The following is a 20,859-nucleotide window of genomic DNA, read 5'->3' on the forward strand; positions in this document are numbered from 1 at the left end:
TCGGCCGTCACAGAAGAGTGAGCATGGACTTGTTAATCTGTTGCCATGCTTCCAGAATACACAGGGGTATTTGCATAAAATGCCCGTCCAACTGGCATAGAATCATGATAGTAAGGAAGTTGAGGCAGGAGTTAAGGGCCAACTTGAGAAACTTTAGAGGCTCGATTTCAAGGTAAATTGTAGCTCAGTGACTAAGCAAGAGTGGAGGTCCTGAATTTGATCTCCAGCACGCAAAAATCATTTTTTTAAGGTTCTGTGTAATGGTCTATAACCTGAGTTTTAAAGGATGCTGTCAGATGATGACACTCACCTTGTCCGACACCCATCCTCCGAGTTCATCATGCCTAGGGCTCCCCTTCCCTGCAGTGACCTGCTTCAACCACAATTAGGACTAGGTCTTCTTGGACTCTCTTGGTCTAGCCTGATCATACTGCCCAGTTCCTGATGTCACTTAGGATGGTGCTTTTTTTTTTTTTTTTTCTCGAGACAGGGTTTCTCTGTAGCTTTGGTGCCTGTAGACCAGGCTGGCCTCGACCTCAGAGAGATCCGCCTACCTCTGCCTCCCAAGTGCTGGGATTAAAGGCGTGTGCCCCTACCTTCCCGAGCAGGTAGGTTTAAAGCAGGTCAAATGTCCTAAAATGTGTCCACGTGCTCAGGACAATTTCAGGGGCGCACTGCGGCGTCCTTTGGCCCAGTTTACGTGCGCAGCCTACGCGGCTGGTAACATCATACAGTGACCGCACACGCACATCATTGTGCAGTGACATACACACCCCACACTCGACTGGAGAGTAGCCCCGTCCAAGACCTTGGTCCCGCCCGCTCTCGCGTGAATACTAGCACGTTTTTTCCGGGACGCTTTTTAGCTTGCGGACCCCACCCCGTCCGCTTCTTCCCCGCCCACGCTAGCAAGGTCCTTTGCAGACCCGCCGGGGGTGTGGCCTCGTGTGACACTGGAGGATCCCGCCAGACTCCGAGGCTCCGCCTCTGATCACGTGCGGACTACGGTGCGCCCGCCCTCACGAGGCTCCTCGCGGCCACCGTAGAGGGCGTGCGGTGGCCGCAGGGACGGAAGCCGGGAGGCGCCGCCGACCGCGCCTGCGACAGCGTCAGCTCTGCGCGGAGCGCCGGCCCATGGCGGCGGCGGCGGCGATGGCAGAGCAGGAGGGTGCCCGCAACGGCGCCCGCAACCGCGGTGGCGTCCAGCGCGTGGAGGGCAAGCTGCGTGCCAGCGTCGAGAAGGGCGACTACTACGAGGCGCACCAGATGTACCGGACCCTCTTCTTCAGGTGGGCGCGGGCGGTGGCTTGGCTCCGAGGCCCCGCCTCCGCTGCTGCTCATTGGCTGGTCTGTGGCGCCCCGCATCCTCATTGGCTCGTGAGGCTGCCTGTCGCGGGTCGGAGCGGGGGCGGCGGGCTTGGACTACTCGGCAGGGCCTCCTCTTCCCTACCTGGCTTCCCCCTCCTCCTCTCTCGGCCTCGCTTCTCAGGGTCCCTACCTTCCTCGTTGCGCTGTCCTTTCCCCATCTTTCCTTCCCCTTCCCAGGTGTCCTTCCCCCGCCAACTTCTCTGGCCTCCCCTTCCCCTGGCCTCTCTACTCTCTTAGGCCTCCTCCCTCCTTATAGGCCTCTCTTCCCGCCATTCCTTCTTCCTAGCCCACCCTCTTTCTCTCCTGGCCTCCCCTTGTGTGGAGCCTCCCGTCGGTAATCAGGTCCTGTTCTCAGAGTAGTTTTTCCTGGTCCTCCTGTCTGTGGCCAGTGACTGGAGTGGCACAACCGGCTTAAGTGTGGTCATAGGCAGACATCGTGGGCCAGCCCGAGGCCATCTGCAGGATTGATTCCAGGTTCCTGCCCCAGTGCTTCTGCCTGCTGACAATCCCCTCTTCGACCTTCATTCCTGACTGCGAGATCGCAACATTCCTGTGCCGTGTTCGTGGTGTGGGTTTAGCCTCTGCGCCCCTCAGACCTACTTTTTGTTTCACTCGGCTTTGTTTGTTTTAGGCTAGTTTTACGTCTACAGTACAAGGAGTGGAAAGTGCTCATTATTGTGTCTGCATAGCGGTACAATGCCAATTGCACATTTTGCCAGCTACCCGTCCCTGTCACCTAGGCTCCCCGTGCACTGTGGGACTCCCCCCACAGTCATCCCCCTCCAGCTTGATCCTGGCATGGTGTTTTCTGTGGGCTGGATGAAGCTGCCATGACAGCGTGCAACACCTTCCACAGTGGCCTCACTGCTTTGAAGCCCTGTGCAGGGCTGAAGACTCATATTAGTGCTCATGCTTGTTTACTTTTGAGGACAGTTCCCACTTTGTCCCCACGTGCCCAGAGTGAGCCTGGTAAAGGACTTGTGATCAAGGCCACATGTGAGAGTTTCCAAGCCATCAAAGAGACCAGCCCCACAGTATTTCCTTCCATAACACTGCTCCGTCCAGTACCTTGGCAGGTGAGGGGTGAGCCCTGGCATCCTTAGTTTCAAAGACTTGCCATTTGATTTATCTGCTGGGTGGCCTGGATGGCAGGGACTTTAGTCACCGACTATCAGCTTAACAAAGACACAGTCCTTGCTCTAATTGCCGGTTATCTACAGGGCAGCCTTGTTGGGGAATTTTCTGTGTACTAAACCGGATGCTATAAATACAAACCAGTCTGGCTATATCTGGTTTCATCACAGTGTCCAGAGTGTCTTTTTTTTTTTTAAACTCAAATTATATTGGGAAGGTACTTGCTTTATCATTTAGTTAAAAATCTATAACCAGGCACCAGGCACCGTGCCCATGCATTTAATCACAGAAGAGGTGGGTGGGTCTCTGAATTCTAGGCCTACCTGGTCTACAAAATAGTCAAGGCTATTATACAGAGAAACCCTGTCTCAGGGAAAAAATTTTTACACGTAGAAGTGACTACCTAATGATTGATACACTAACTGGTTTTAGTTTTTAATGTTTTTTGTGCTGCTGGGGATGGAACCCAGGACATCTCTCATGTTAGGCAAAGGCTCTACCTTTGAGATACACTACAGCCCTTTTTAACTTAGAATTTTGAAGCAGTGTGCCTTCAACTCTGTAGCCCAAGCAGGCCTAGACTTCTTGATCCTCCAGGCTCAGCTTCTTAAGTAGCTGGGATGACAGGCCTATGTCATCAGGCTAGCTGAATGGTTATTTTCCTCTGAGTTGAGCTGTGTCACTAGCCAGGATCAGGCAACTGGCCCAAGCAGTTCTTGAGAACAAAGGAACAGACACAGCTCTGGATTGCAGGAATTCCTGTATGGAGCAGGCCAATCACTGCTATACTTCTGAAACATTGGGAATACATCCTTTTTTTTTTTTTTTTTTTTTTTTGTTTTTGAAGACAGGCTTTCTGATTGTCCAGGAACTAACTTGCTCTGTAGACCAGGATTGCCTAGAACTCAAAACTCAGAGAACTGCCTGCCTCTGCGTCCCAAGTGCTGGGATTAAAGGCCTGGAGAGATGACTCAGTGGTGTAGAGTAGTGGCTGCCCTTCCAGTGGATCTCAGTTACAGGGGATCTGACACCCTTACAGACATACATGTAGGCACAATACCAATTTACCTAACAAAAGAAAAGGTGCGGGCCACCACCACCTGGTACCATTTTTTAATTAATCAACAAAAGTGGATCTTCCAGAATAAACTTGTTCTTGTTTTGAACGAGCCCCACCCACTGTGTCTGAAAACATTCTTGTTAATTTAGTGTTACGCGACCAGAAAGAGTTCCCTTGGTCAAGGTGAACTAGGGATGATGATGGGCAAGTTCTGCCTCTTCATTGATTGAGGCCACATGCTATCAGCTTACAAGAAACCAGCCATCAAGAGCTTGGACTGGAGGGTAGTGGTCCAGAGACACAGCATTCCACTGGGGCCCAGTACTTGTTACAGAACTTAACTGGGGGGCTGGAGAGATGGCTCAGTGGTTAAGAGCACTGACTGCTGTTCTTCCAGAGGTCCTGAGTTCAATTCCCAGCAACCTCATGGTGGCTCACAACCATCTGTAATGAGATCTGGCGCCCTCTTCTGGTGTGTAGGCATACATGGAGGCAGGATGTTGTATACATAATAAAATCTTTAAAAAAAAAAACAGAACTTAACTGGGCCTCAGCTTCCCTGAACCACTTGAGTATGAGGAAAACTGGAGACCCAGTGGTTCTTGTGCTGCTCCACATAGGCTCAGGGTCGTTCCATGGGGTAGGACTACCAGAGACGACATACTACTCAAAGGCACTGGTTTATAAATCTATGTGTCATTGCAAACACATGTTAATATGTCAGGAAACCTTGCAGGAGTCAACTGTCCCCTTGAGGGTCAGTCTTGGTGGCAGCCACACTTACCTGCTAAGCTAAGCCATCTCACCAGTCCTGGTTTTAGTATTTAAAGTGAGTATTTGCTTAAATATTTTACTTTGAAAGCTTGAAGATGGTGATGCTGAAGATGCCCATGGCCATGACCCCTGATTCCCTCTCCTGCTAGTATCCCAGACAGCTTGTTTGTTATTCAGCGCAGTTATTTTTACTTGGTTTTTGGTTCTGAACAGTGGTTGAGAGGCTCTCCATCTTTGTGGCTTTCTAGTTCTCTCAAAGTATTTGAGTCTGATCCACATTTATAGCATATTCTGTCCTTTGAATGTGTCACAACCCCATTTTAACCTCACCACTCATAGCCTTTGTGGGAGATGAAGAGCCAAACAGTCTACAGAAATTTGGCTTCGGAGACCTCAGTGCCCCTTGACCTAGCCATGGTCCTGTTGTGGCAGGCTACCTCGTCTCTCCAGATGTGTCCCCCAGGAGGAGGAATGAGCTTTGCAGGCCTGGTTGTTGGTATTTCAGAAAGTTGGAAGCTATTTGGCTTTCCTGGCGTGATATCACCACCATGCATCCTCCAGGGCCCCAGTGTTGGTTGCTTTGTGTGGGTGAGGAGGCTTTTTACTTTCAGCCTGCGCAGTCCCCCACGATTTCCTACTTCCTGTCCTACAAAGTGGTAGTGTAATAGTATTCCTGGGGAGACATGAACATCACAGATAGGGAATGACAGACAAAAGTACAGATACCACCAAAGGCCAACTTGGTGAAGCAAAGAGCTGTATGAGGGTTGCTTACATGCATATGGGAGAGGGTTTACTTACAGGAGCATAAATGATGCAAAGACAGCTGAATCACCAAAGCTCACCCCAGCATGGGTGACCGTTGACAAAAGCTGCACAGCCTGTAGCCAGCTCACCAGGTTGGAGAATTCCCTTTCCAGGTCAGTTGGTCTGAGCCTCACAGGCAGCTTTCAAGCAGCTGGGCTTGTCCAAGAGTTTCAGCACTCCTTGCAGCTTGTGGTTCTTGGGCCCAGTAAAGCCGGTGGGCGTTAGTCTTCCTAAAGCTATGGAGTTGTTTTCTTCCTGAGTTTGAGGAGCTTCCTGTAGGTTGGGAAGTTTCATCTCCTTGAGATGATCCCGTTGTTTCACCTCCTTTTGGCATCCTGTGTGTTAAGGAACTAGCTTCCTTGCAGGATGGAATCTGAGAGGAAAGTTCTCCTCAACAGGCTTTTCTGGGACCTTTTTGAATTCTTATAGCCCATAACCGTATTTGTCAAAGTCACATAAAGAAATGTTTAATAAGAAACCCTCCAGCGTGTGTTATGCACACCACACCCCTGGGTCTGAGGCCACCAAGTCATGTACGTGTGTGCGGGTAAGCATGTTAGATGAGCACATTATCCCTCCTTTTGTGTTGTTAGGTGTGTGTTTGTGTGCCTGCACATTTGAAGGCCAAAGGTCCACTTTGGGTTACTTCATCAGTTGCTTTCAACATTTTTCTTTGAGACAGAGTCTGTCATTGAACCTAGGACTCACTATTGCAGCTGGACTGACATGGAGCAGCCCCAGCACTGGAGTTAGAAGTACACATAGCCACACCAGGGTTTTTGTTGGTTGTGGTAGTGGTGGTGTGTGTGTCTGGTATATGTGTGTGTGTGTATACATATGTATATATGTGTGTGTGTGTGTGTGTATGTGTTTGTGTGTGTGTATTTATTTTGTGTATGGATGTTTTGTCTGAATGAATGTTTGTACCACATGTGCCTGGTGCCCACAGAGGCCAGAAAAGGGTGTGAGGTCCCTGGAATTGGAGTTACAGGTGGCTCTGAGCTGACATTTGATGCTGGAGATCAAACCCAGGTCCTCTGGAAAAGCAGCCAGTGCTCTTAATCCAAGCCATTTCTTTAGCCCCCATGAATGGATTTTTTTTTTAAGACTTATTTATTTATTATGTACACAGTGTTCAGCCTTCATGTATGCCAGAAGAGGGCACCAGATCTCATTACAGATGGTTGTGAGCCACCATGTGGTTGCTGGGAATTGAACTCAGGACCTCCGGAAGAGCAGTCAGTGCTCTTAACCTCTGAGCCATCTCTCCAGCCCCCCCCCCCCCACGTATGGATTTTATGTAGGTGCTGGAGACATGAACTCGGGTCTTCACACTTGCTTAGCATGCAGTTGGCTCATTGAGCCATTTCCCTAGCTCATGGGCCAGCTTCTGTCCAGCTCTAGTTTCTTCTCTTTAGCCAATGCTACATGAATCGTGAGTCAGGCTAGCCTCTAACTCATAACCAAAGATAATCTTGAACTTCTGCTCTTCCTGCCTCTACCTCCTAAGTGCCACGATACAGGTATGTACAGCCATATCCAGTTTTTGCAGTGCTGGAAATGCAACTTGGACCTCCATGCATGCCAAGCAAGCACTCTGCTGAGCTCTGTCCTTAGACACAGACACACACACACCCCATGCTGGGGTGACTCGTGACTCAGTGTGCCCAGCTTGTAAGAGCAGAATCAGCTGGAGTCCTGGCACAGACCTTCTTTTGTGGGTTAGACGGTTTCTGTGAGTCTCCTTGGGGCCGGCAGAGCTTGTTCCCTGCTGCGCAAAGCTACCTCTGTATGTAGAGGGTGATTTTGAGTGTCACACAGGGCCTGCCTTGTGCCTGGAGCTGAGTACCAAGGAAGGCTGACTACCCTCATCTGTCCCATGGCCTTGGGGCACCCAGTCTGCATAGTCACACAGGAGGAACACCCCCACACACCCCCACCCCACTCCAGGAATTTTGTGATGAGAAATTTGTTTTAATTGTTGCCTGGGACTTTTATCTTTACAATCTTCCCTTGACTTGGCAGCAGGTAATTCCAGTAAGGTAGGACATGGTCAGTGGGAGATTCAGATCTCGGGAATTTGGTGTGTTATTGAAGGACACTTCCTTTGGTCTCAGTGAGTGTTTCTCTTGATAAGCCTTAGACAGAAGGACTCGGGAGTCTGGTGTCCTGCACAAGCCACCCTAAACCAGTGACTCATGAAAAACAGTACCTGTGTAGTCTCTGTTGATGATGATAGCAACATGAGGTTGTTTGCCTATGAGCACAGCGTTTGAACAAGCATCTCTTCGCTCAGTAGGGCACTAACAGACATTTTTTCAAGTCTAGATTAGTGAACTAGTGAGTTTATTGGGGTTACTTACAAGAGTGTGAATGAGGGGATACTAAGGAACAGGGATGACCCAAAGGCAGCAGCATCATTGGAAAGACCACCCCAGTATGGGCAGTAAGTGTATCCCTGGATTTCCAGCTGGATCTGCAGGCCGCATAGCTGATGAATATATCTTATTTTTCTAGCGGTTGTTACTGTTTCTGCCACCTTGTGCATCTTGAAAGTTGCAGATTTTTGAGACTTGTGATGCTTCTTTACTTCCTGAGTAAGAGTCTTTCTGATCCCCCTCTTCAGCAGTGCTTGCTGAGGCTTGGGGTGATTTTCCTTCATTTGTGCTTGAGTGTTGTGCCGCTGTGCCACAAAAGTCCATCTGAGAAACTTGATCTGTTATGAGGCTCTAAACTACACCCCCACTGCAAAAAAGAAACTTCCCTCCGTGACCAGTTGAGGGGCAGCAGCAGTAATCGGTGAGGAAAATACAAACGTTTAATTTGACCTGCACAGTCTACCCACTTAACAAAGCAATAGCAGTTAGTCTTCCCTCGGGACCTGTGGCCTTGTTGGCTATGGACTTTTGCCCATCTTCCTTGGCTTGTTGGTACTGTAGTCTGAAGGGTCCATAACCTTTCAGATAGTAACAGTTATCCCCTACCAGCCTCAGTGCCTCCTGGCACTACAAAAGTCTGTGAGTGGGGAGGGAACTTACATGTCCTGCAGCCAAAGCATGTGGTATCTTTAACAGTAGGTTCTAACATGTAACCTTTATTGTTTGTGGGGTCTCCCTGGCCAACAATTTAACAGAGGCAGTTCACACCTGGCAGTGCAGTTTTCACCCAACGCCCGTACTGTTTCTGAGAGTGCCTTTCTCATCCAGTCAGGCTGTCTTTGTTTAAGCTCCTTAATCTCTCTATCTCCTGTTCTACATGCTTTTACACATCCGCAAGATACTTAGAGGGTTAGCATTCTGGAGGTGCACAGTTACCCGTTCCAAGTAAGTGTCCATGGTCTTGAGCAGCTACAAGGATCCTAAAAAGAGTTAGTAGCAAGCCTGGACCAGCAGGGAAGTTGTTGTGTCACAAGAGAAATGTTGAATACAATAGTCCAGTACCATGGTTGGGGGACAGCACCCTATCTGGCTTCCAGAAGCCACAGGCATTTTTCCATGAACCATTAATGTCACCCTGGGTTGCTGCTGCCCCAGGACTGCTATGCGTCTTTGTTCCTGGTGTTCTGCTGGGCAGGCTTACTGCTTGCCTTGGTTCAGGCCCAAGAGAGGCAGGAACTCCTGGCTTACCTCTGGACCTGGTTCCTCAGTTCTGACAGGCACCCTAAGTTACTTCCAGACCACTACTGCTGAAAGGAGCCCCAGTCTGAGCAGTCTTTATCCCAGTGTGCTGTGTGCTGGGGCAGTAACTGCCCACCCTGTTACTGTACTGTTTTGGCAATGATGTTTGTGGATTGTTGTTTAGGTTTTTTGTTTTGTTTTGTTTTGTTTTGTTTTGTTTTTTCGAGACAGGGTTTCTCTGTGGTTTTGGAGCCTGTCCTGGAACTAGCTCTTGTAGACCAGGCTGGTCTCGAACTCACAGAGATCCGCCTGCCTCTGCCTCCTGAGTGCTGGGATTAAAGGCTTGCGCCACCACCGCCTGGCTATTGCTCAGGTTTTAAAGCCTCTGAGAAGCTCATGAGCACAGCACTTGACTTTGTTAATGTTTTTGTTATTTTTTTTCAGCAATCCCAATTTAACACAGATCTTGCCACATTTGCCATTGAGTGGCCTAGGCACACCCATTTCTTTCTTCTTTTCTTCCTTTTTCTATCATCGCTGCTCTCCCCTTTGCTGTTTCTGAATCTGGTTTACATGTCAGTCTTTCAGATATGCTAGAGCTTCTCCTACGTCATGAAGATTACGTCTCACCATGGGGCTAGCAAAGCCCATCCCAGTCCATGGTCCCTGCTCAGTCAACCTTGGTCTTGATTCTTCTGTGAACTTCTGACTTAGTGAACTGAGCATTGGGCAGTATTTCTCTCGTGTGCAGTGTCCTTAGTGATGCCTGTTTTTCCTCTGCTCTCTTTCATTCCCTGATATTCACGGGAACCTCAGCCAGCAATAACCAGGCAGCCCTCGAAGCTTTAGAAGCCAGTTCACCAGGGCTCATTTCTCTCCTGTCACCTGTTTGTGCGATCTTTGTCTCAAGGAGAGGCACATAATTATTTTACCTATTTTCTATGCTTGCAGTTCATTCAGATTGATCCCATTGCTCGCTGTGTTCTGCAGCAGCGGTGCAGCAGTGGATGTGACAGGCCCTTTGACTATGTGTTTTTAAGTCTTTCCCCATCAAACAGTTCAGATGCCAAGTGCTCCCTTGTAGTTTCTTGGTGTATCACCTGATTCTGCGTTACCCTCTCAGTACAGTTCAGCGCCACTGTACCAGATGTGAGCTGGGCAAGGTCCTGGAGATTGAAAGAGCACACAGGAGACCTGGGTCATTCGAAAGGAGATTCAACCTTGGGGGGGGGGGATCCTTAAATACCTAGCTGCAGCACAAGGAATTCCCAGGAAGTTGCCACACCCAAAATGGAATAAACAATGCCCTACAGCTAATCACCAGGCCAGGCAGAGGGAGCACAGGAACAAACAGAATGTTTTAGCTGGCTGACCAGAAACTGTCCTCAAGATGAACCCCGGGAGCAGGGGTAGACCCATGGGCCCTACATCTTGGCTTGTCTGCTTGTTGAATCATGAACTTTTCCCTTTTAAAGGTTGGACTTGTGAGGTCTCTTCTGTAATTTCTACCATGTTCTCTTCCTCCCCAATCTTAGTTTCTTCCCAGTCAAGTTTTTGGGTCTCACTCTCATCCTGACTTTTCTCTACTTTTCCTGCCAGGGGATAATGTGATGGGAAACATCGCGTGTCTTTTCCCACAACAAAGGCTATGTACCTGATAGTGCAACTTGTTACCTTATGTGCTACATTCAAGGACTGAGGTAAAGTCTCTAGTCCATCAGTGGCTTGGGTAACATGCCCATGACATCCAATACCAAGTACAAGAAGATGGCCACCTGTTGATTCTGCCTAGGAATGCTTTCCTTTCAGAGAGCTTGGCCTTGGTTGCATGTCTTGTCACCCATGGCCTGGAGCATGCACCCACCACTCCAAGAAGGAGTACTCCATTCCATCCCACACAGAGAAAGGAAAACAATGGATTGCCTCATAGATAGTCCATTCTTACACAGGTCACCAGTTGTATGGTGTGACCCTTCCTGCAGAGACGTGAACAAATATCTATTCACTGCCAGCAGACCAAAGAAATGATTGAACCCACAGCCGGCTTACTAAGCCTTTGAGCTCATAGGGCTTACAGAACAATGGATGACTCAAAGATAGCTGCATCATTGGAGTTCCCTGCACAGCTTTCAGCTTGTGGGTGGGTCCATTCTCCCCACCAGTTGTTACTGTTCATAAAGCCTTGGGGAGAGACTATGTGAAGTTTGTTAAGTTTCAGGGCCTGACTATGCCGTGTATGTTTACTTCTCTAGGGCTAAGGAGCTCCCTCCAGGAGGGATTACTACAATTTGGAAGGAATAACTACACAGCAGTAAAGTTACCTGCCGGGCTAGTGATGGGACCTCAAAATGCCTGGTAACTCTATGGGGCCACTGCTAACAAGGCCCAAGGGTGGTCAGTTACTGGTGACTTCCATCTTAACAGTATTGCCTTTTATATGCTGGCTTTACTGTCACTGCAGCTACAAGGTGTTTGGGTACCTGTGCCTCACTGAGGGTATCTGGAGGTTGGATACACCCCTAAGAGACATCCATTCTGGTGATGTCATATCATACCCCCAGACTTGATTTGAGTGTTGCCTGTACTATTAATGCTTTTGTATAGTCATCTTAAACTCTAGATTTGTCCATGTGGCCTTGGCTTTGTTCTTGGGTGATGGTGAGACACTCATCACACCTGCTGAGTATAAGGATGAGGGTGTCCACACCGGGGCCTGTACACAGGTTGTGTGGAGGGTGACGACTGAAGTTGGTAGAGTTGCTGTATTGTCGTTCTCTTCAGGGATCTATCCTCAGTTGTCCTCTACATGCAAATCAGTCCTTCTCTTTTAAGGTAGACAGTGCCCATCTTCCCTGTCCCATCATGGAAGTTACATCTTAGTCTGCTCTGGCTTCTCCCTGGGTTGTTTGTTGGACCTGGGGTGGAGGGTACCCTGCATGTTCAGGTGGGTGTATTGCTAATAGGGCCTGTATCCTCAGACCCTTCCCTATATCTGCTGTTCAGAGTAGCTGGCCAGGGCGGTACTACAGCACCCAGCATACTCAGAAGCAGTATTCTGTTAAGTTTTACCTTGGCATTTGTAGCAACCCCAGGCAGAACTAGCTGGCACATAGAACACAATGCAAGCACCCCTTGTAGGCATCTGTATGATGCATGGCTGGGTTTTTCTTCTTCCCTCTTTGCAGATACATGTCCCAAAGCAAACATGCAGAGGCCCGGGAGCTCATGTACTCAGGAGCATTGCTCTTCTTTAGTCATGGCCAGGTAAGTGCTGCCACCATGGGGAAAGGCCTGGGGGTGAGGGTGGGGTGTATCAAACTGTCCTGGGCTCTGACCACCAATGGCATAGGGTCCTAGTCTCTTTGTGACTAGAGCTCTAGGCTTGGTTCTGGTTGCCAGTTGCCAATGACCCAGCTGTATTGCTCATTGGCAAGGCAGTATCCCTAGCTATGTGTTTACAGGTTGCCATCTGCAGAGCCTGCAGCCCTCTGCTTTACCTCAACTCTTCTAAAGGACTAGGGGACCCTGTTGCTAACTGTGGTTTTGTATGTTGATTGTTCTGCAGCAGAACAGTGCGGCTGATTTGTCCATGCTGGTCCTTGAATCCCTGGAGAAGGCAGAGGTGGACGTAGCTGATGAGCTATTGGGTGAGGACTCCACACTGCGTGTTGAGTGTGCAGTAGCCTGTCAACACGGGCTTCTGTGACTGATCTTCTCCAGAGTCCCTTCACTGGTTCTAGTCCCACTTGGTGTGGGGGGAGGGGGTTGGTCTCTGTACTCCAGGACTGATTTTGTCATGGGTGATCACACTGGCCATGCCCAGCTGTGCCCATGGGTACACACTACAGACCTGTTGGCAGCTAATCCCACTGAGCCAGCATGTGGCTGCTAGAGCCCTTCCTGTAAACTGTCCTGTGGCCTTCCTGCTGGTCCTCTGCTACCACAGAACTGCTTCCAAGCATGGCCAACCCACATCAATGTAGTCTGAAGGGCAGTGGGCAAGCCAACCAGAGGAGGCCCCAGACCTACAGTGCATGTGGGACACCCAGCAGCACTCTAATGGCTTTTGGACTTTTGTTGAAGTTATATAATGGGAGGGGGTAGTTGAGGAGGGCTGAGACAGGGTCTAACTCTTGTATCTTAAACATACAGTACTCGCTAGCCTCTTCACAGAGTGCTAGATTTTTGTTGCCTCACATGTGCCTTTGGTAAGGGTCCAATTGTGTCATTTGCAGAAAATCTGGCTAAAGTGTTCAGTTTGATGGATCCAAACTCCCCTGAGCGAGTAGCTTTTGTGTCCAGAGCCCTGAAGTGGTCCAGTGGAGGGTCTGGGAAGCTGGGCCATCCTCGGCTCCACCAGCTGCTGGCCCTAACGCTTTGGAAAGGTAGGCATGGGATCCCTACCTTCAGCCAGCAGCCGAATCCTCTGTGTACTTGCCTGCGGATAAGCTGGGAGAGGCCATGGGGAAAGCACATCAGCCTGCCTTTGAACCAGCTAGTCCAGTATTTCTGTTTTGGTAGTAGACTGACTCTGGATGGACCCTCCACAGCTCATAAAGGACCCCTGGGGAGTGGTGCTGCTTCCTTTTCAATCTCTGTCCTGATTCTCTAACCTGGTCAGTCACACCACACACTCCTCTTCCCACAATCTCCCACTCCTCCTTCCTCAGTGAGCATCCACATCCCATCCCTTTGGTAACTCAGTTACCAAAATGTTTATCTCAGTTTGGGGTGAGCTTTGGTTAGATTATTTTCCATGGAGTGGATTGCAGTTGTACCTGGTCTTGACTCTTGAGTTGGCTTGGGCACAAGACACATGCTTGGTGAATGTCTGATGGAACCTGAACAGTTCCTACCCAGTGGCATTCCTGGGAAACAGTGTGGTGCTGTACCCTGTGAGGGTGGCATTCTTGCTACAGCCCTCCTAATGGGTGGGCTGGGCCTAATGGAGCTTGGGTGAGAAGAGGCGTATTTAAAAGTACACAGTGACCTGTGGCACACACCCTCCTTTGTGCATCAGGCATCGCAGAGGTCTGAGCCAGAGGTATGTCATCCAAAGTTGAGTATAGACTACTTCTGTGAGCAAGACTTGCTGCTACGCCCCCTCTGGCTACAGCCATGGCAATCAGAGAGGGTGTACCTGACTCAGTTCTTAGAGTCCAGCAGCTGTCCACCCAGAGGTACACCCCCCATAGCAACTGTGCTGGGACAGACTTCCGTACGTCCTATGGGCTTATGGTGTCTCCTCCTCCCTCCCTCCTGGGCACTGCACTCTGCCTTCATTCCAGAGGACAGTCAGGACTCTGGAGACTGAAAGATCAGGATCTTCAGGGAAACTCAAAGAAAACCTCCCAAAGCTCAGGAGTGCAGGTGCCATGTGTGCCTACTGTGTGCCTCAGAGTGCTGCCTTCCTCTTGAGGGCTGTTCTGTCCTTCGGCTGAGAGCAAGCTGCCTGTCCCCTGTGGCCCAGACCTTCACACAGTACATGCCTGATACATGGTCTGGAAACAGTCTGCACGATGGGGCTACCAGCAGGGATTCTCAGATCCACTCAGCAGCAACGTCTGAGAGAGGTTGTAGGGGCTGTGTCCCCTGGGAATGGGTGAGGTACTGAGCCCAGGCCACAGCTATCCCAGGGATCATGGCTACCTGGGGAAGGGGGTTGGGGGCTCCCAAATACTTGCTTCAAGACTAAGTTGCCCAGGCTAGTCTACTATTCACTTCCCAGAGTGCCCTGCCCCGCGGGTGTTTGCTAGACAGGAGCAGGCTGGGAATGAGGGTCTACGTTAATTACTGCTTGCTCTCTTGCTCTCAGATACCCAAAAGTCCTAGGCAGAAAAGGCCTTTGTGGGTGGGTTATGGGCTGGGGGACCCCAGTTGTTGGTGTTGAGAGGCTCCTTTCCTCCTTTCTCTTGTTAAGGCTCCAGGAGCAGAAGGAATCCCAGGTTCCTCCTTGATCTTACTCAGGATTCCCAGCATTCTCTGCTGTTAGGCCTTAGGGTTTAACATAGCAGACACTGCTGTGCTTCACTATGTGCCAAAGAGCCTCCCTTAGCCAGGGCCCTCTGAGTAGTTAGTAGTAGTTACAGAAGAAGTAACTTGCTGTGGACCCAGCTCACATGCACACAAGGGTTGGGCAGACCTAGCAGTTTCACACACTTAGAACAGGGAGAAGGGAAGCTGGGTGCCCATTGAGCTGTTTGGTGTTGTCTCTGAGCACAAGGAAGCTGGTAACCGGCAGGCGTGAGCAGCTGTGCAGATGGATAGCTTGTTCCAGGGTTAGTGGCCTAGAAAAAGTAGCAGGTGTGCCCAGGGCAAATGGGTTGGACCAGGGAAGGAGGGGAGGAGTGGGTGGCTCTGTGCACCCTGTGCTCACACGTGCCCATCTGCAGATTCTTTCCCTTCACAGAACAAAACTACTGTGAGTCTCGGTATCACTTCCTGCACTCCACTGACGGTGAGGGCTGCGCCAACATGCTGGTTGAGTACTCCACCGCCCGAGGCTTCAGAAGTGAAGTGGACATGTTTGTGGCCCAGGCTGTGCTACAGTAAGTGCTCATGAGGACTTTGTGGGGCCTTTGTGCAGCTCCCAGCCTGGAGCAGAGATAGCCCTGAGTAGGCTGCCTTGTCCTTAGACTGCAATGCTGGAGGGAGAACCTTAGGCCCAAGGCTGTCTTTTCAGATAACACAGTGTCCACAGTTGCACTCTGCAACCACCCTGCCTAAGAGTCTGCAGCTTGTGTTTGCCCTGGAGGATTGAGGCACGGCCACAGCTTATAGGGCAGTTTGTCCCCACCTGCCCAAATCAGGAAGGCACTGCACTTGTTTTTCAGACGGGGTATTTTAAATTACAGATTTACTTATTGACTTAGTGTGTGCAGAGAAGGGATTTGCAGGGACACACATGCTGTGATGTGCATGTGGAAATGTGAGAGGGAGCTCGCTGGAGTCCTCTCCCTCCACCATATATATAGGTCCTAGGATTGAACTCATCATCGCGCTTGATGACAAGCGCCTTACCTCCTGAGCCATCTGTCTGCTTCTTCAGGCCTCAGCCTCCCCTTCCCAAGGAACAGTGCTCTCCTGTGGTCATCCACAAAAGTGCTGTGTTGTGCGCATGGTGGCAGGGGGGTCTGCTGTGGGGACCCAGAGCACTGTATTTACTTTTGAGACAAGTTTGTTCTTACTGTAAAGCCCTGGCTGATCGCAGACCTGCTCCAGCCTTCCGAGTGCTGGAACTACAGACCTACACCGCCATGGCCAGTTGTTGTGGCTTGTACAAAGGGACTGTGTAACATCTCCAGCTCGCCAGCCTGACTGGGCGTGCACTGCAGCTGTTGTCTCCCCACTCAAGTACTGGGGACCATGTTTTTCTTGATGGATTTGGGACCTCTGGGGTAACATCCTGGGCAGAGGCTAAGTCTGCCTAGAGCCCAGCACAGCATCGGGGTCAGTTTCCTACTCAGCCCCCTGCACCATGTGCTCCTCTGACAGATGCAGGCAGATGTGGAGAAAGCAGAGGCCATGGTTGAGGAATGAGTATCCATTTTGCCCCCATCTTCTAGCTCTGTTGACCTTCAAAGCTGTTTTCCTTCTGAGACTTAATCCCTTCACCAGTGTGTGGAAGGATCTGTACCCTGTGAGAGGCAGCCCCCAGGACTCACCCTGGCCTCCCAAGTGTCCTGCACCCCGTTAGGCCTGTGGAGACACCAGACATCCAGATAGCATGGGTGCTACTGTCAGGCGAGGTCTTGGTGTTGTATTGGCCACTTGTGGGCATCTGTGGAAACCCGAGTCTGCCTGTGGGATTTCACTCATTAAATATTCTTGCATGCAGGTTTCTCTGTTTGAAAAACAAGAACAGTGCACTGGTGGTCTTTACAACGTACACACAGAAGCACCCATCCATTGAGGATGGGCCACCCTTCGTTCAACCCCTGCTCAATTTCATCTGGTTTCTGCTGCTGGCTGTGGATGGGTGAGTGATCTGGGCGGGTGCTGGGTGCTGGTGTATGTCTGTGCAGCCACAGGTCTCACTGGGAGTCATCCTTGATTCTTACTGCAGTGGCAAGCTGGCTGTGTTCACAGTGCTGTGCGAACAGTATCAGCCGTCCCTGCGGAGAGACCCCATGTACAACGAGGTGAGGCTCTTGCACTTGGCTGAGGCTCCCCACCTGGGCAGCAGCCTGGAGGAGGGAGCAGAGCGGGCAGCCCCAGCTGGGACCTGTGGTTGGGTTCGCCTGCTGACCTACTGCCCTGCTTCTTGCAGTACCTCGACAGGATTGGACAGCTCTTCTTCGGTGTGCCGCCAAAGCAAACATCCTCCTATGGAGGCTTGCTAGGTGAGCTGTGTGGTCTGGTCCTGGACAGGTGGCTCCCTCCCCTCAGTCCTTTCCAACCTATTGTTGAAGTCTGTGCTCAGGTTGTCCACTGAGCACCGCTTGATGGGTCTGAACTCCAAATATGAGCACCTCCCCACCAAGGCAGGGCAGGGGCAGGGTAGTGTGGTCCTCTGGGCATTTTAAGTGTCCACTTTTCTTTTTCTGGTGCTGGATGGAGACTCAGGGAGGTCTTGCACACACGAGACAAGTTTTTTATCACTGACCTGCATCTCCTCCCCTTCTGTGTTCATGTTCTAAGTAGTAAATCTCACTTCAGCGTTTAGAATTCTATCTCCGCTGCTGGCAGGTGACTCTACAGTCATCGTGCATGGCACAAGCTGTACTGTGCCATTATCTGCTGGAGTGTGGATCTTCTGTGCACGTGGTGTGAAGACACACCCTGTGTTGTGGAGTGGAAGGAAGTACAGCTGGGTGTGACCATGAACAAGTCCACGTGGGCTCTCTGGGCATGGGCTGTGTCCTAGTGACTTGGTGTAGACTGTGACAGTATTTCTCTAGTTTATTGTTTGTTGTTGATGGTTTGTTTTTTGAAATAAGATCTCATTATATAGTTCTGACTGGCCTTGAACTCAGAGAGATCTTATCTCAGCCTCCTGGATGCTGGGATTAAAGCCAAGTCTGTCACCCTGCCTACCTGTTGTTGATGCTTGTTTGAGACAAGGTCACTACCTGCAACTCGTATTAGCTTTAAACTCACTCCTAAGTGCTGAGATCCTGGTGTAAGCCTACACACCTAGCTTTTCGTAGATGTTTATCTCTCTTGAGCCTGCTGCCTGTGGAGTGTGAGCAGGGCTCAACTCTCGCCAGTCTGAGCCTCAGGGGCCTGAGCATTGCTGAGGGATTGGCATTCCCGGAAACATTTGTACATATCTCAGTTTGGAGTAGCAGTCCAGGGTTGTTAGTATATTTACTTGTCTATCCCACAGAGTTTTAGAGCCATCAAGTCCCCTTTCCCCCAGAAATACCACCAGGGTACCCAAGGGGCCACAGGGAAATGCAGGCAGAAGAGCATCTATATCCTTGCAGAACACCCACCCAGTCTCTCACTCTCAGGGATAGAGGACTCTTAGGGTTACAGATACGTGGTCAGTGTGAGTCTGTGTGTTTGAGATGCGCACACAGGAGGTGGGTGTAAGGTATCTCAGATGTGGCCTTGAGGCTCTGGTTTGCTGGCTGTGCAGATTCTCTGGTAGTCATGGGACTTGAGCTGTTCCTTCATGGCTTCCAGACTCCTTTGCTGGTGGAGGTTTGGGGTTTGTCTTGCCCCGTCCCTAGTCATCAGGAACATTCCTAGTGTGACCTCCAAGAGCTGTAGCCAGCTGGGCCTCTGGGCTTTGTTTTCCTGCAAAGCATGGCGACCTGGGCATCAAGCTCCTCTGGGAAGGTGGGACTTCGAGAACAGCACTGTTTCTGGGTATTGACAAGTGGCTGGGTATGTCTTGTCTAGGCAACCTACTTGAATGTGGTGACCTGGGTAGTGGGTTCCCTGGGGAGGTCAGGCCTCCAGGACAGCACTGCTTCCGCATTAATCATCACTGGCCGGTGTCTCCCTCTAGGGAACTTGCTGAGCAGACTCATGGGCTCCTCAGAGCAGGAGGAGGGGGAAGAGAGCCAGGATGACAGCAGCCCCATCGAGCTGGACTGAAGCTGCCTGGCCAGCATGGAGATGCCCATGGCCGGCACCACTGGGATGGATTCAGTGCCAGGCTGGGCACGAGGCCCCTTACCAGTGGGCTCCTGCTCCGCAGTTGGAGGGGCCACCTGTGCAGAGTCTGTCCCTATTTATGTATGGTGGCTGAGGGCTGTGTGGCCAGGACCAAGAGCAAGGCCCAGCTCCTGCTGGCCAACCGTGTTCCTTCAGATCACCCACAATAAAGCACAGGCCTTGCTGCAGCACCCCGCTGCCATCCTTGTCTCTGGTTCCTTGGGGAGGGCTGCAGGGTGACAGGCAGCCTGGCGTCAGTGACTGGTATCCCTTCTCCTGTGTCCAGTGCAGCCGTGGCATACTGGAGGAATGGTGGCCACTGCTGTGAGCCAGGCAGATCCTGAGTCCTGAGGATGAGATTGGGTTTCTTGTTTGTTTGAATTTTGTTTGGACACAGAGTCGTTTTGCAATCATGGTGAGCTTCCCAGGATCAGAGCACATGTGCTGTGGTGGGCAGACTCCTTGGAGGTCGCAAGCAGCTGGCCAGGGCCATGTCCCGTGATCTGTAGGGCTTTGGTCCCTGCTGTAGTCTGTGGGCTTGTCTATTCAAGCCGCAGCTCTGCTGGTCCCCATGAGCCCCACACCGCTGCTCTGGAGATGTTTTAAAGGTGCCGTAGACTTTCATGTCCTCCATGTTGCAGTATTTATTTTTACTGGGTGAGGGATTTTTCAACCTGATGTTTTAGGACTTAACCAAATAACCAGTCCAGGAATGAGCAACCCCATCCATTACCACAGATAATATCCACGCTACCAATCTGATTATAAAGGGAGACACTTTATTTTTTCACAATTAAAATAGAGTTGTAGATTAATACATCTCTATCTTGCATGGGAAGGAGGGAAATATGCGTTATTTACTGTAAAAAAAATGGAATTTAAAGGAAGGCTTGTGTCACCTGTTGACTATAAATAAATCCTTTCTACTGGGCTTTGCAGTAGTCCTTTCTGGGTGAGCTCTGGGCTGGGGATGGGACTGGCTTTGATCCTTGGCATTCAGCCACCACCTATGGGTGCAGAGACCTCGGGCAGGGTGGGATTGGCTGTGTGTCCAGGCTGGGCCTGGCAAGCTCGGGAGGAAGCACATCCTGTGCTGTCCGTGCCATTTCCCTGTGCATCCATGCTGCTGTGTCCACCAGAGTGGCCAGTGCTAGTGTCAGCGGTGTCCACATTCACAGGCTGTCACATAGAAATGAGTTGTCTTATTGAAATCACCTTCATCATGGTGTATGGCTTGGCCTTGGGGAGCAAGGGGGGTGTATGGAGGGGCTTGGTGCAGGGGAGTCTTAGACATAGGGAGGCCCCCAAAAGTGGGGATATAGTTAGGCATGGCACCAGGAAGGAAGCCGTAGTGGGCTGGGCATAGACCAGAGCTGCCTCCGCTCAGCTGTGACATTTGCTTCAGAATCGTGTACTGGAGTTCATGTCATTGTTGTATTTTGGAACAGTACAGAATTCAAATTTTGTATTTGTGTGAGGATGCCTGGAGTTAACCCCAGTTTAGTACGGAGGAAAGCTGGCATTTGTTCAGAAACATGAGACATGCATGGAACCCTCCCCACACGGTGTCTCTTAACATACCCAGTGCTCCTCACACCCCACTGTGCCCTTACCCACACACTGCTCCTCACTACCCAGTATCCCTTCCACACACACAGTGTCCCTTACCCACACACTGATCCTCACACCCCACAGTGCCCTTACCCACCCACACTGATCCTTCCACCCACCCAGTGTCCCTTAGCCACACACACTGATCCTCACACCCCGCAGTGCCCCCTTATACACACACACACACACACACACTGATCCTCACACCCCGCAGTGCCCCCTTACACACACACACACACACACTGATCCTCACACCCCGCAGTGCCCCCTTACACACACACACACACACACTGATCCTCACACCCCGCAGTGCCCCTTACACACACACACACACTGATCCTCACACCCCGCAGTACCCCCTTACACACACACACACACACT

General features: G+C 50.7%; 1 protein-coding gene across 1 annotated transcript; it reads left to right on the forward strand.

Moving 5' to 3' along the window:
• The first annotated feature begins 1,024 nt into the window (after nt 1-1,024).
• Nucleotides 1,025-19,798, forward strand: Get4 (golgi to ER traffic protein 4). The gene is made up of 9 exons (XM_005367097.2): nt 1,025-1,289; nt 11,946-12,024; nt 12,326-12,407; nt 12,996-13,145; nt 15,170-15,308; nt 16,598-16,738; nt 16,826-16,901; nt 17,030-17,102; nt 18,719-19,798. The coding sequence occupies exons 1-9, from the start codon at nt 1,135-1,137 to the stop codon at nt 18,805-18,807; spliced, it is 984 nt and encodes a 327-aa protein (XP_005367154.1). The 5' UTR covers nt 1,025-1,134; the 3' UTR covers nt 18,808-19,798.
• The last annotated feature ends 1,061 nt before the right edge of the window (nt 19,799-20,859 follow it).

Source organism: Microtus ochrogaster, unplaced genomic scaffold (assembly GCF_000317375.1).
Source record: "Microtus ochrogaster isolate Prairie Vole_2 unplaced genomic scaffold, MicOch1.0 UNK16, whole genome shotgun sequence".
Lineage (NCBI taxonomy): Eukaryota > Metazoa > Chordata > Mammalia > Rodentia > Cricetidae > Microtus > Microtus ochrogaster.

Coding starts and splice junctions, on each gene's coding strand:
- Get4 (XM_005367097.2), top strand. CDS start 1,135: ATGGCGGCGGCGGCGGCGATGGCAGAGCAGGAGGGTGCCCGCAACGGC. Junction 12,408..12,995: donor CGTAGCTGATGAGCTATTGG/GTGAGGACTCCA, acceptor TGTCATTTGCAG/AAAATCTGGCTAAAGTGTTC. Junction 15,309..16,597: donor GTGGCCCAGGCTGTGCTACA/GTAAGTGCTCAT, acceptor TCTTGCATGCAG/GTTTCTCTGTTTGAAAAACA.